Genomic DNA, 15,934 nt, shown 5'->3' with positions numbered 1-15,934 from the left:
TTATACAGCATTTGAGGATGGCTGGGCCTTCTCACAAGATTGTATTAGATTTTGTAGATTTTTCACATCAGATTTGCATATAAATAACAAGCTTGTAATTGGATCTAGACTTAATTATCTATGGTCACATCTGTTTAGCAAGTGCACACTAAATTCTGCCTCCAGCACTAACATAAATCCAGCACTGTAACAACAAGGTCACTGAATGTTGTTTTCACATGTTTTTTGAGTATCACAGGATAAGAAACTCTAATTGATCCCAGCAAAAAAATTGATTATTTTTTTTATAAGCAGCAGCTTATACATCCTTGTTTAAAGTGCCTGCTTGCACTTTGTGTATATATTCACTTTTAGAGATATACGAATCAAATGTATAGACTTGACGTTTTTTGTCATAAGTGTTTTTGCTATCCTAAATATTTCTAAAAAAAAGACTATTCTTATTAACAGTGTTAAGCAATAATAGAGCAATGCTATATCTGTACTTATTTATTGGCCTAATAGACTTTTTGATGGGCTGTGAAAGAGTAAGATAAAGACGTACTAAAACTATTTCACTTTTTTTTCTCCTTTTTTAAAAAGAGCACATTTTATGACTGATCCCATAAGACTGTAATTTTTAGGTTCTGATTCTGCTGAGGTGGCTCTGAGTGTGTGTTCAACTTGATGTTGGCAGCTACATTATGCCTACATGAATAAAACCATCAAGCCCTCTGATTTGTATGGCTTTGTCACCTTGAAAGACTAACTGTGCATAATTTTATTTATATTTTTAAAATCAGCTACATGTGAAATGCATAAAAGTTCATTTTTCATTGGTTTTCTGATTTGAAATATGCATTATTAGTGATTTGGACTCATTTTTTTGTTTACTTCTATCATGTAAAATTTCAGGTATTCTATATATATTTTCATTTTTATTCAGTGCTTATATTGAAGAATAAGTAACATTTTCCCTGTTCAAAACATTGGCTGACTACTTGCAAACAGAACTGAATGGACTTGTACTGAAGGATTTGTCCAGAAAATAGTGTGCGTAAATCTTTTAATACATGTGTGTATATATTAAATAAAAACACAGATAAATATTTACCGATGTGTTTCTGTTGTGTTTATTTCCTGTTTGACGTGGGATGCAATGAATATTCGGTAACCTTTGAAGTGCTGTGTGGGAGAAGGAAGAGCAGTGGAGTTAGCAGGCTGAGCCCTGTACAGCGCTCTCAGCTTGCAAAATGAAGATGGGAAAGCAGCAGAGCAGTTTCACATAAGTTACAACTCACAATACATTATTCAATAAGATTACTATAAAGACTCTCAGATAATATTAAAACAAACACACATTTTAAAAAATAAAATTGTAAGAAAGTAAAAAAAAAGGAAAAAATAATATACATTGGAAAATCTTATCTTGTTGAAATGAAATAAAATATATTTGTGCACCACTCATGAACAGTTGTCTATCTTACAAGTAATATAAAAAAAAGATGATTATGGCAATAAATATCTCAGCCATTTTTTTTTTTTTACATTTCAAGTACAGGTCTTGTTAAAACTTTTGAAAGGCATCATTAAAAGAGAAAAAAAAAAGAAAAAAGAAAAACAGAGCATAATTTTGACTGCCAGATAAAGCCCAGAATTAATTCTGATTAACAGTCAAGTTTTGTTCCTCAGTTCAAATTTTAGATTCTTTAACAAACAGTCTTATGATTAACAGCTGAGTCTGCATAGGGTCGGTATCTCAAACTCAGTCTTATGAATGATGGTCAGCAAGATCGTCCAGTGGAATAACCGTGTACTCAGTTTCCATTCCATTCTCTTTGGGCTCATTTTTGTGGAGGAAAGTCTGCATTTCCTGCTCCCTCTTCTGGTTCTGAGCATTAGTTATTTTCTCAGATGTCTGCTGTGGACCATTCCATCTACACATCAAGAAGACAACAAAAAATTAGTTCAGCACTTAAAGAATGCAGAAGTAAAATTAATGATTAGTATTCTGACAATTAGGTCTTACTTGTCTCTGGTAGCAATGGCAGCGCAAAGAGCTACAAGTGCAGCCAGGGCAACTAGAAATGCAAGGATGATGATCCAATCTGTGTAAATGGGAAAATTGGTTATTTTAATGGAATTAATGAGCCACAAATAGATAATATTAAAAACTTTTCCTAAACTTACCAGGTGTGCTGTGTCCTTTGTGAGTGCCTGTATCTTCTGTTGGCAGTTAAAAAACAACAACTCAGAATTAAACATTCTCTAGGACAGTACAATATTGTTCTATCAAATGTTTAATTTATGTATAATCATAATTATTTACAGAAAATTTACCATGGGGGTGATGAACTTGTTTTGTTGAAACTCCATCGGTAGAGACCTCATCTTGATTTGTTCCCAATCCTCCGATAAAGCCACTGAGTAGTTTCCCTTGAGAATTATTTCTAAGGCCAATCGATGATTCCACAGACTCCATTGTGGAGGTAGGGGTCGCTGCAGCTGAAACACTCACAGATGTTGTCGTGGCACCTGAACTGAAAACTGAACTGTCACCATTACCACCTGCTAGGAAATCTGTGCTTGTCTGTGGAATCGATGTAGATAGCGTGGATGATTCTGTTGAAGGGGATTCTGTGAAGCCACTTCCCTCGTCTGTGGTTTCAAAGGTCACTTGTGGAGATGGAGAAATAGTTCTAGTGATTTCAGGTGTTTTGGTTGTTGGAGAAGTAGTTGTCCCCAAGAAACCACTGCCCTCGCTTGCGTCAACAAAGAATGTCTGCACATTGGTTGTGGTCGTTTCATGTGATTCAGTCGTAGAAGTAGGGTAGAAACCGCTGCCCTCTGGTAAGATTTCCAAAGATGGCTGCTGGGATGCCTGAACTGTTGCATTTATTTTGGGTGGCTCAGTTGTGAATGAGGGGCCAACAAAATGTTCAACAAGGAACCCATCAGTCATGGCCTCTTCTAGAACGTCCTCCTCTGGCCTGGCAGGGATCTGGGTCATAGCTAGAACAAAGAGAAAAGTCTATGGATAAACTGTTATATTTACAAACTGGTCCTGACATGAGTGGAAAGGAAAGTTACTGAGCTCTTTTATATATTACAACTGAACCTTGAACCATGAATTCTTGTGTTAGCTTGTTTTACACTCCTCTTTGACTGAGGTGTGGTGATAACTCTAATAATTAACCTGGGTGACTAATATTTGGGTAACAAAAGAGACCAGTGCTTTGACAAAACATCATTCTCAAAATTTGACACACCTGTTTCATCAGAACAATGACTAATGAAGTTGCTTCCCGTTTATTAGGAAAGGATGATTGTTGAAGAGGATGCAATTGGACAAAATATGGAGCAAGCTCACTGGTAAGCATGCTGATGTTTGTTTTGGCCTTACAAATGTAAATTTGTGAATTATCATTGATTTAGTTGCACTTAAAGGATCTAATGTTTTTAGAAGTTAGATGTTTGTTTCTCATTTAAATCGAATTCTTTGTTTTAGTTGCAAAAGTGACATTTGTGTTTGATCATTTCTTATTCTTGCAACATTTCAGAGATATTTTTTAGGAACAGACATTGTGTCACCATACGCTGACTCATGATCACTGATGGTGAGGAGTCAGAATTCACATTTATGACATTTTTATTTATTTTGTTTGTTCTTGTTGCTCATTTTTACATAGCTAAAAGGTTGATGGATTATTTTACATCAATTTGATGGTAAAATTTAAAAGAAATCGCATTAACACTTTTAGATATTAGATAATAATACCTATACTAATGATGAAAAGGTAGGAAAATCTTTCTCCATCCCTGAAAAAAATACCCTGGTCTGTTATATTAAAAAATAAATTAAAGTTAGCTTTAAATCATGTTCTTTCTCTTTTTTGCTTGGTCATGTTCAGATAAGGTGTATCCCCCCTCTGAGATTAGCTGTTGCCCAAACTGGTGTAACAACTATTTGCTGATATTTGGTTTCACAGCGATCAAGATCAACACATAAATACACCTCTTGGAGCAGCTCACAATTTTTTTTACAAAGCCCTCTGTGTGTTCTCTGGGGGTGGCGTTGAGATTTGAGCAGCAGCTAAGAAATATGACTCGTGCAGGAGTGAGAGCTAAAATACACAGAGAGTTCTGGCTACGTGCTGAGTCACAATGTAAAGTTAAAAGACTACTGTAGAATAAAACATTTAGATTTTGTTTGTCATACTAAAGCATGTTCAGAATTAAGTGACAATCTCTTAAAGCAATTTTTTTTTACTTCTCAATGAATTGTTACAATTATATCATCAAATATATTTTAGTAATACATTATTGATTTGAAAATTAAATATTATAGAAAAAAAAAGATATCTTACAGTCAATAGGTGATGAGTGGATCACGGCAAGAAGACCAAGTAAAACCGCTGGAAGAAGATTCCTCATCTTCATAAAAGCAGTGATGCCCAGAGCTAAAGTCAACAATTAGCAAGCTTGAACTTTGGAAGTGTGAATCTGAAGCGGATGAATCACGTCTCTGCCTTTATATACTAGCAGCAGGTATCGCGTCAGAGATAATGGTAACAGACAATCACTCAGGAAGGTAGACACACCTGCTCATGAAAGTTCCTCCTCCACTCACTTTCTCACGCTTTCACCCTCCTCCTTAGGTAGAGAATGACAAAATGCACATGAAAGAAAATTCCATTCTCTTGGCAGTTTCCTTTTGGTTATACAACGTTAAATAATATGCAAAGAAACACCACAAAACATGTTAGGCTTTGTCATCTTTCATATCGGAAAAACTACTTCAAAAAAGATAAGTTAAACAGCTCTTTGATCTGTTTTTGTATTCTTAATGGTAGTTAATAAAATAAATATATATTTATTATACTACTTTTTCTGATATGTGTCACATATAGTCCCAAGTTTAAAACAGCTGTGAATAACAATAAAAAGTTATATAATACACTTATGTTTTGGACTCAAAACAGGTTCAACACCCGGACCGTTTTTAAACAATAGTGTCACAGACAAAAAAATAAATAAATAAATAAAACTGAAATTACACAAAGGACAAAAAGGAACAGGAACTAACACATACATAACATACAAAAGGCGATCACATAATATCGGAGTTGGAAAGTACATTTACGCATTTAAAGGGATTTTGCTGTGATGATACAAGCAGCAGCAAACTTCAAGGTTTCTGCCTGTCCACTCTTCTCCAGCAAATCAGCTTTTGTGAACTAGCTTATCTCTTCTTCCAAATTTTCTTTCTTATGTAATGGAAAAACCCGTTACATAATTTGGCAAACAAGGATTTAATCTTACAATAAAAACTGTTTATGCTAAAATCATGATGCATGTTGTCTTTGTTGTCACTGTAGAAACTGGCTAAAAGATTCAGTTGCAAGTTAGGGTTGACGTAAGAAAATATATAGCAACCTGATGAGTGATAAGTACTCCACTTCATGTAGCATTTTAATTAGGGTATGGGAAACATATTGAAACTACCCTTGAAACTGTGTGAAACTGGTTTAACATTTATTTATTTATTCTCTATTGACTGGAAATCATCCTGGAAAATGTTCAAGTCTTCAACACATCATAAATTATGTTAAATTTTGGAGACACATCAAACAACACACCCATCCCTTATCATTCCATCTGCTGTCCTTCTCATGTCGAGGAAGACACAGGAACATAAATCCCCCATTTCCCCTTGCCTTTGTCTCTAACCCTTTAAAGCTGTGATTTTTGACTTAGCTTGAAAAGTTTTGCCACAAACTCAGCTCTTTATCATCCCCCTGCAGGTTGTGTGTACTGTATACCACATAATGGCTGTTGTGATACGCTTGCACTTGACAAAACTGAAGCGTCACAGAAGAGCTGCAGCTCCAGGCTATCTGGCTCATACATGAAGTTGCGACATGCGTCATGAATTACTCAGCATGAGTGGGTGAGTGCTTGTCCAAGCTTGTATTCCACACCCAGCACAGGCTCTGCTTTCTGCCACCGGAAAGAATGGAATTTTACAGCATATTAGCTGTGATGCACAACATAATGAATAGGTTCAGGCACAACACTCGCCTTTACATGGCTGTAATGGTAAGTTTTCTGTGGCTAGACTCTGCTGTGATTCTCAGTCAGGCTCACATCATGGTTGTCTAGTCGGTATGTAATACAAGGTAGATTTCAAATTACGTCACACAGGGGGAAAAAAGTCTTATGAGCTTGAGGAAATGGACTGATGTTATGTTTAATACAGTCGCCTATGGGATTCTTTTGTTTTAGCTTTGTTCCACATTTAAATGTTTCAGAATGATATGTTATGAATAAAAAAACAAACATGGAAGTAATTACCTTCTGTTAAATCATGGATTACCTTTGATTAACCAGTTTTTATGACAGCTGAGTTCAGTTTCACTACCCATACACAGGCCTGTTTCTGCCAGACCATTAGAATCAAGCGATCGATTAAACTGATCTTGTGATACAATGAGAAGTAGGATAAAATATGTGAAGACATTATGCCCTGATCTGATGGCATTCATGAACAGATGAGAAACAAAGTGACTGCCGCATTTATCAGACTAGAAGGACCCAAGTACTCATTAGGTTCGGGGAATAGTTACATTTTCTTGTAGCCCCAAGATGGCGCAGCTAACTTTTCACCATTAAAACATGAAATTATTATTTATAAAATAAAAATAACTTCTTATTTCCACAACATAGTGTATATTTTGTGGATTAAATAGGTTTATTTTATGTTGTTATTTTTCTTTGCTAATGATCTACAATATTAAAGTTAAAAGACGTCACTGTGACAAATAAACTGACCTGGTAACCTGACCACTGCATTACTTAAACAAGTACAGTGTGTAGAAATGTCAGAATTTTAAGAATTTAAAACATCAGAAGGTTGATCCGTTTGAGATGTAACCGCAAGACCCAAACTTCAAAGGTTTATCTGAGATTTGGGTGAAATGGTAATGGCGCAATCCTTTTCCTACAGACTTCAGATGTTTGGACTTGAAGCAGTATGTAATTTTGCCTGAACAGTTTTTTTCAGTTTTCAAAAGCAGGCTTGGATATGAAGCAGCAAACACATAGCCCCCAGGGTTATGAGGTTTTTCATTAAAAATTCATTATATTTAAGCGATGGAAAGCCAGTTTCTCAAAAGCAGTGTCTGTCCACAAGCACATTTGGCCAAACATCTTATTTTCAAGGGTCTACATTTTAGCATACACATCATTTTCTCATGTGAATTCTTCTAGCCATTATCATAAAGTTTCAGACTGAATATAGAAGATAAAACGGAAAAAGTCCCTTTTCCCATTCTTGTATAATGAATTATATGAATTGATAAACACTTGCAGGAACCCTTCAAGGGCATGTCCAATGGCCTTTCCAAGCTAATTAGCAGCTGTCCTCCCTCATCCTCTGCTTCACCGTTATCTCATGTTTCATGGAAGCAAACATTGTTCCAGTGTCCAAAATCCCGAGGCAACTGAGCCCAGTGACCTGTGAACAGCAGCACTCAAATTTGCTACCACTGTGAAAAAGAGGGAGAAACATTAGGGGTCCAGCGTGTCAGTGACCTGCATTGAAAATCAGAGGCAGCATGCAAATCCTGGATCACTGTAAACATTTCTGAAAAAGAAGAGCTCGTAATAACTGTTTTACATATAAGGTAATACAGAAAAAAAATAAATAAATAAATAAAAAAATACTTGAATGTTTCACCTCTGTGCTTTCAAAAAGTTTAATCCATTAGTACTGCAGCTACAGGAGAGTGGGAGGAAAAGGGAACGAGTGTAAACAGAAACCACAAAATAAAATACAGCACTTTATTAGATCCACGTCCTTCCATTTCACTCAGTTGTGTCAGCTGCTGGATGCAATTTTAACTTGCCAAATCATCCTGCGCTGCCTGGCAGCAAAGAAAATGATCTGTTTACATGGGAGGCAAATGACAGGGATTACCCTTAATGATTTATGTTGGCAACCATATGGTGTGTCTTGACTATGTTTAAAATATCTCTGCCTCTTCCTAATTCTCCCAGATGGTGAAAAGCTGAGTGTGAATGCTAAATCGGACGAAATCCAGCTGACTGCATCAAACGCTGCCTTTACAGCAATTTCTCTTTCTGGACAAACATGCTGTGTGTTTCATCTATAAAAACCGACCGTAAATAATGGCCATAATAGTTGGCCACCCTCCAGGAAGGTGCCACCGTTAAAGAGAATAAACAGGCCAAGTGAGACTTGTCTGAACAGAAAAAATAAACAAAGGGAAAACAAACAAAGTTAATGGACGTGATAGCTGTAGATGATGCATAAAAGGTGTGAGGCTTAGAAGTAGAAGAACCTTCTGTAAACCCGAGAAATTTCTCCTGATGAGCAAATATCATGTCATTGTGATTTCTAGTGTTATAACAATAAATGTCACAAAACACTGTAATAAAATTTTAAGTCTTTATTACTCATCCTTGGCAATAAAAATGACATGCAGTTTCTGGAGTGCAGATGGAAACCAGACTACCCACTCACGCAGAGGGAAAAACATGAACTTTATGCAGAAAGTTCCTGTTTGAGAGGTGAAAACAGAAACTTCCTGTTGCGAAACAGTAGTGCCAGCAGCTGCAAAGCCTTCACATCAGCACCTTATTCCAAGGGAACCAACTTTTATAATCTTTAACCATGTATCCCCTTCAAGAGATATTAGTGACTGGCTACACTATGTGAGAATCACATACCAAAGTTGTAATAAACCTTTCTTTTTTATTAGTCTTCATATTGTTGATTTTATAAATCTGTCCCTTCAAATTGATTTCTAAGTCATCATGTTGGAATGGTTTATTTTTAGTGATTTTGTTCTGACTCATCCATCCAAAATCTAATAAATATAGGTTTGGTGAGCTCTTAAGATCTCTATAGCTACAAGGAATTCATGAGAACACCAGATGCTGAATATCCCAATTTAAAAGGTATGGCTTTTACCCTGCCAGTGCTTATTAAGGTCCAGATGAGTAACATCCAGTCTAATAGCCCAAGTTCTAGTATTTTGCACATCCACATGCTCTTAGAATGTTGACAGAGAATAAACTGTGTTTTATAAAAAAAAGAAATGTCTGTTATTAGTATCACATAAACAATAAGATGTAGGCTCAAGGGAAAAAAAATGCTTCTCTGGTTGATGGCAAACACTGATCAGACTACATTGTCTAGAATAAATCAAACTAGGAGATATACAGTGTGAACAAGTGAATGAATGATTGCGGTGTGAACCAGATTAGAGTTCTCAGATTAGATAAAGCCCTAAACAAGTGTAGGTTATTCTACCTCTTATCATGCTGCAGGTGAGGTTTATTATTTTTTGTAATGTGTTGTTTCTTCAAGAAATGGCCACTATCAGTTCTACTGAACTCAGAGGTTTCAGAAAACACTTCTTGTAACAAGTTGACTTAAAAGCCAAAGAGGAAAAGAAATCTTGGTTTCAGCAACATTTTCTTTTTAATAATGAAATAATCATTTGGTTTTTTTTTTTTTTAATCTTTGTCTGAATTTAAAATTAGTTTGGTGATTTGGAACATGCTGAAACAGAAGAAATTCCATAAGACAGCATTTATTCTTTTTAAATATTTTTACTGACAGCAATCAGGCGAAAAATGGGCAGAGAAAGGGAGTTGGGGGCGACATGCAGCACAGATCGAAAGGTTAGGACGTGAATCCCAGATGGCTGTGTCAGGCACTTATAGCCTCGTTACATGGGGCGCCAGCTCCACCACTACACCACAGGCTGCCAGAGAGGGCAAATACTTCTGCACAGTAGTTGAGCTTTCCCTCAGCATGAAGGATCACTGTTAAATCTGTGCATTACAATGTTTTTTTGGATGGATGGATGGATGGATGGATGGATGGATGGATGGATGGATGGATGGATGGATGGATGGATGGATGGATGGATGGATGGATGGGTGAATGGATGGATGGATGGATACCATGTCTCAGAAATCATATTCAAGCAACAAAAATCATGGTGAAATGAATTTTGTTTTAAAATAATACCTGATTTGATTCCTGCTGAGAGTAGAGCTTGATTAATTCTGGCAACGCCTCTATGTTTCACTGAAGGAAGTGTCAGCTTTTGCTCACAAGCATTTGCAGTTGATTAGTTTCAATAAATCAAAAATGCCACATCTGAAGAAACATGTAAAGATAATCTTAATGCAGAATCTAGACCTTCTGTGTGAAAGGAAAGCAAGTTGAGACTGAGAAAGCATGATACTTTGTTTAATTCAACAGAGCTCAATGAGAGCAAGACTGATGTAACTCTTGGCTTCAGGAATAGTCAGGGATTAAATCAGGCAAACGCGCAGCAGACAGTCTTTTTTTTTTTATTGTTTTAACCATGTGTCATGGCTCCAAAGGTAGCTTGCAGACATTGCTCTGTAGATAAAATAACAGCTCTATTAGAGAAGGTTTAGCTTTGAAAAGTCAAAGATGAAGGAGCATTGACAGTGGAAAAAAGAACTGGAGTAAGTTGTCTTTCTCTCTATTCATATATAAGACTACCTGACGTAATAACTTAAAACACCTTAAAACAAAAAAGCTCAACAGCCTTTAAAGTTGGTGCTTCACCACCTCAAATCCCCAGGTATGGATTAGCTGCATGGATTTCCAAGAAAAGTGACACACACACTGTCACACACAGATATCCAGACTTTTGTCTGATTTGTGTGATATTTTCTTTGAAAAATATATTATAGCATATCTTTTTTTGAATCTTTTGTTGTTTATTGTTATCAACTTTATATATGTATACCATTTCTGAGTCAATCAACGTTTTCCTCATTTTAAGGTTTTTTTTTTTTTTTTTTTTTTTTTTTTTTTTAAGTCTTATCTTTGTGTAGATGTTTTTCCTACAACGGTATTCCTACTGGTGAGTTCTTCCCTGTCATGACATTTTCCAAACTTGTTCTGCATTGTTTGTAGTTTTGGTCAAATCTGGAATCTCTTCCTCATATTCTCCAGATACATGGGTGTCTGTAGAACTTGATATACACGATTTCCCTTGAATCACCTGATTTTCCACAGAGAACATGTTCCATGTAGGTGAAAAATTGTGCATTTACAATTTCCTTGTTCCTGCTTCAGTTTGAAGTATCTTTCCGATGTATCCTAGTCCATGATGACAGATATGATGAGATATGCATTTTCTTTTCTTGTGGTCTAGTTATTCAGTGCTTTGTCTTTGGTCTCTTCAAAGTATTTACATTTAATTTGCAACATCATTTTTTTTTCTCTCTCAGACTGTTATTAATTCAATTTTACTCCAAGCAAAATGTAGAAACATCAGTCATTGTGAACTGTATGAAACCTATCTAATCATTATTTGCTACCAAAACACAAAAAGACCAACATTCATGTCACTGATACAACTTGGTAAAATCTTGACTCTTATTTTGCCAACAGCTTCACTTATTTGACTTCTGTCAGAAAAAGATATTGCCTTAGATGGTTCTCACTGCTTGTAACAATGTTCTTTGGAGCTATTATTTCTACAGGGAGCCACAGTTGGAGTCTTGCCATCAGGAAACAAAGTAAACAGTAAGAGGAGTGCCTGATCAGAGCACACGTTAGCCAGTTAAGAAAGAGGTCCAACAGTTAACATGTCAAGGCAAGTGTGAATGAAACAAACCTGTTCAAATGTGAAATAAAAAGAGGTTTGCTTTTGGTTGCTGGAAATATGTTTTACATGTACAACAAACATGTCTGTATTTACTTAGAAGATGTCTGTGTGACTTCAATAGCGATTTCAGAAAATACAGTTGAAACCAGATACTTACATACATTGAATACAAAGAAACATGCACAGTTTTTTCTCACTAACTGGAGGTAAATCAAACTAAACATTTCCTGTTTTAGGTCAGTTACAATTACCAACAATATTTCTGCTTCCTTAATGCCAGAAATAATCAGCAATAACATTTTGTAGAGATTTCTTTGTAGCTTTCTACAAATTCAGAAGTTGACAAAGATTTGCTTAGAATCACAGACAACTGTCTTTTAAACTGTATGACTTGTTTCAAACCTTTTGAATTTACTTCCATAAGCTTCTCACACTATTGTTTCTGTCCCCATTATTCCATCTATTTTATGAAAATAACAGCCCCACATTATCATAATACAAGCATCCCTGTTTTTCCTCCAAACATAATGATGACCATTATTGTGAAACAGTTCCACTTTAATTTCATCAGACTACAGAATATGTCTCGAAAAATGAGACATATTCTGAAAGCAGCGTCTTCCAGGTGTGGCCCTTAATACATCCACAGGTGTGCCACCATTTATCTCAGATAATCTATCAGAAATTCCCAAACCCATGTCATCATCATCTGGGCTTTCTCTCATTGTGTAAAGAGATAGTAATCAAACTCCTGCTTTTGAAGTCATTAATAAATAAATACACGACATTCCTTCTTTCATTATTGTGGCGTTTAGCAAATAGAAAATATTTTGGAAATTGTAACTGACATCGAGAAAAAAAGTGTATGCATCCTTTTATTCGGTGTATATCTGGTATAAACTGAAATAAAACAACAACAACACCAACAAAAAAACAACAACTATGTTATGACGTTGTAAAAATAACGGTCTTGGGAAATCTAAATAAACCAGGAAGTGAATGTTCCTAATGTTCTGAAACCAATAGTCTGCTTTGTGTACAATAAAGCCTTCTCTTAGCTCCCTTAAGCTCCCCCTTAGCAGCTTGTTCAGTTCCTTTTGGTGTCTACTTTAATTATCAAAAGTAAATCTCTCTGAACACTTCTTAAATATATTTCCTAACTCTCATTAAAGAAAACACTTTTTTCAATCTGTAACTCTGAAAAAAGGGAAGACTTGTTTAAGACTTCGAATTCTGAACAGAAATATTTACATCATGTCTTTGAGAAGAGTTTATTTGATCATTTTTCTTTCTTTTCATGAGATGCTGACTGAAGTGTGACAATTCTTTTTTTCCAAAAACCTTCAGATTTAGTTTGTCTCAGACAACATCAAATGTTCCAACATCTCATTATAATGATTTATAAGAATTCCAAGTTATTTTTTAAAATACAGATGTAAATATTTAAGCCGTCAGGTTAAATGAGTTGTGTCCAAGGCGTAAACAAAAACTGTTCACTTTTGACTGCTGCAGCGATGGTAAACAGTATTTCTATCATATCAGTATGTGCGTGACTCAGTAAAACCAAACAGAAAAAAAAAAAAAAAAAAATCTGAAACTGACAAAAGCTTGCCTGTTCTAAGGCATTGAATTACCTGTATATATCTGTCTTTGTCACAATGATTTCTGTATTCAATAGATTAGTGAGCTCTTAGATGTCTGTTGTCTTATCTAAAGTTACATGCTGTATTTAAACTGCTTTTAAATGTGCCTTGACATTTATCTTTGAAGTGCCAATAAAACACCTGAATGACACAGATTGAAAGCATATAATTGTAACTATAACACATGTGCCAAGAAAACTCTGTAAAAAAAAAAAAAAATCATGGTCTTTTCAATCCAGAAAAAACATGTTGGAGTGCTTCATTAGACCATATTGTTCTGTGCCAAACCACTTTTTTGTGGTTTGTCACACACAGGTGCCAAACCACCCTGGCAATCTGCTATTTACCATCAAATTTGCTTGGCAAATAGCAAAAAAGATAAATAATACATATAGATAGGTTATTAAGTTCATTTAATTGCAACCTTTTGTGTATCCTGACTGTGTTTTCTATAACCTAGATGCATAAACATAAAGCAGATAAGGGGCCAACACTATTCTTAACTGTATTAGATGTAAATTAAGGTAAAGTAACAATATTCTGATACATAATCTTGCAAAAAGTATTTTTTACCCCTTCAGCTTTTCATATTTGTCATGTTACAATCACAAGCATTGCAATATTTTTACTCTATTTGTTTTTACTTTATGTGATGAACCAACACAAAGTAGTGCATGTTTATGAAGTGTTTAGTTTTACAACTACAATTAAAAAAAAAAGAATGTTTTGAAGTGCATATCCATTCCCCTTTGATATTCCTAAATAAAATCCAGTTGAGCCAAAAGTAAACATTTCAGGTCAAAGACACTTTCAAGTGTCTCCTACAGAAACACAATCTGAAAGTCTTGTAAAATAGTCATGTTCCTGAACACATACGGCATCACAATACCAGGCTGGAGTGATGTAGCGATATCCTATGGAAGCTGGAGCTGGGTCAAACCTCTTATTTCACATCAGGCAATAGGCTCGTTGTATCACCCAGGAGCAGGTTTTGGTTTTCTAAAACACACCCCTTGTTACAGATTCAGGTCTACGGGATGGAACACCACAAAAAAAGGAGAGTGTGTTGAAAGAGCGCTAGATTGCCTCAGTTGTACTGACTGACCACCCCACCTCGTCCCCTGTAAGCAATCTGTAGCACAGGAGGACCACTCGCGTCATCGACATGTTTGGATGTCGCAGGTGAATGACGTCACTGTGATCAGTTTGTAACTTCGTGAATTTAATCGTAGATTAAAAACCAAATTGTGGTAAGTAATTGTTCAGTTGATGTATTTTTAAAGTATTTTGGATCACAATCTAAGCAGCTGTGGTGAACTGCGTCATAATGAAGTTTCGTAACCGGACGTCTAATACCAGCATGTTAGCCTCGGCTATTAGCCGCTATATAGCATCAAACTTAGTAGAAAGACAAAAAGTCTGCTTTAAAGCGGGGATCGGCTGGTATATTACAGGGCTCTTGTACATAAATTAGTTAAAAGCTTAATTCGAGGGAAAGAGCAATACCTTATTCAATAAAAATTGAAAAAGTATGCTTTGTTTTCGCTCCTTCACCTAGCCACCTAAAGTATTATGGTCATGTACCATTTTGCAGCTGCTCTAATTTAGCTGCTGATATATTTTGCAAAAATACAGCCATTGTAGTTTGTCTTTGTGTACTAAAAGTTAAGTGACCACAATTTAATGGATTTGAGGAAAGGGAAGTTTATTTGTATAGGACATTACAGTTACAACAAGCAAATTCAAAATAACAGTACATGTAAAGCTATAGGTAAAGATTAGCCTTGTTTGCTCATTCTGGAATGCTTACATGGTGGCTTGGTTAATATGCACTATCGTTTATTAAGTAAATTAAAATAAAGAAGACACAAAAACAAAAAAACATTCGTAGGAATTCACTGTTTAAACGGGTTTGTGGACGTTTGTTCCAGATTGAAGGAGCAGAAAAACTAAATGCTGCCTTTCCATGTTTGGAGAATGCAAACATGGATTCTGGGGATGCACAGTAGACTTGAACCAGAAGACCTGAGTGTTTTGGAAAGTTGATATGACAACAACAGATCTTTTATGTATTGTGGTGCTAAGCCCTTCAGTGATTAGCTACAGCAGAGGTTCCCAAACTGTGGGGCGCGTTCCCTAGGTGGGGCGCCCTGCCATTGCTTGGGGGGAAGGAGGTGCGCGGGAAGCCATCTGGATGAAAATGAAAATAAAAATAAAAATACGAACGCTGTATGCGCTGGGTTTTTACCTTAGAATGGCCAACTCTCTGTTATTCCTATGTCAATTTGATACAGTAGGGGCTTCCACACTTCCCATATATGTGTCCTCTGTCACTTTTATCAGCAGTTAAAACTGTTTAATCCGTTGTTAACATGTGGTATCCTGTTATTCCGAGCCGCCTTTAAACGCAACATGAGCGCTACGACGCTCGCGCTGGGTTTACACCTGTGCGGCAGCTGCTACTGTGCAGAGCTACTCAGGTGTGTTAGAATCATGGCAGTAAACCAGCAAAACCCAAAGAACTTTGCACAGTTTTTCCCCCAAACTAACCGACTGAGTTGAGTAAAGCTGTTGGATGCAGGTACTGTTAGCTAAAAGATGACTGGCTAGCTAATATCAATACAG

The 15,934-nt window shown here is 36.0% G+C and overlaps 2 protein-coding genes across 3 annotated transcripts in view; one reads left to right on the top strand and one right to left on the bottom strand.

Moving 5' to 3' along the window:
* Positions 1-1,096: 1,096 nt before the first annotated feature.
* On the bottom strand, positions 1,097-4,518 carry LOC106951472 (location of vulva defective 1-like). Its single transcript, XM_015039042.1, has 5 exons — positions 4,347-4,518; positions 2,320-2,991; positions 2,170-2,205; positions 2,009-2,087; positions 1,097-1,916 (listed from the first exon to the last, which is right to left on the bottom strand). Exons 1-5 carry the CDS (start codon positions 4,417-4,419, stop codon positions 1,751-1,753), a joined length of 1,026 nt encoding a protein of 341 aa, XP_014894528.1. The 5' UTR covers positions 4,420-4,518; the 3' UTR covers positions 1,097-1,750.
* Positions 4,519-14,350: 9,832 nt separating this feature from the next.
* The window catches only part of apip (APAF1 interacting protein), a 27,631-nt gene continuing 26,047 nt past the window's right edge, over positions 14,351-15,934 (top strand). Inside the window, exon 1 of one of the 2 annotated variants that reach the window (XM_015039037.1) lies at positions 14,351-14,491. In XM_015039037.1, coding sequence (XP_014894523.1) covers positions 14,483-14,491 — 9 coding nt within the window. In that variant the 5' untranslated portion in view covers positions 14,351-14,482. Of the gene's footprint in view, positions 14,560-15,934 lie in introns of both variants that reach the window. The other variant, XM_015039038.1, reaches the window with a different exon arrangement.

This window comes from Poecilia latipinna, unplaced genomic scaffold (genome assembly GCF_001443285.1).
Source record: "Poecilia latipinna isolate Pla-1442-1.1 unplaced genomic scaffold, P_latipinna-1.0 Scaffold461, whole genome shotgun sequence".
Taxonomy (NCBI): domain Eukaryota; kingdom Metazoa; phylum Chordata; class Actinopteri; order Cyprinodontiformes; family Poeciliidae; genus Poecilia; species Poecilia latipinna.
This window is presented reverse-complemented; position numbering and strand designations above follow the sequence as displayed.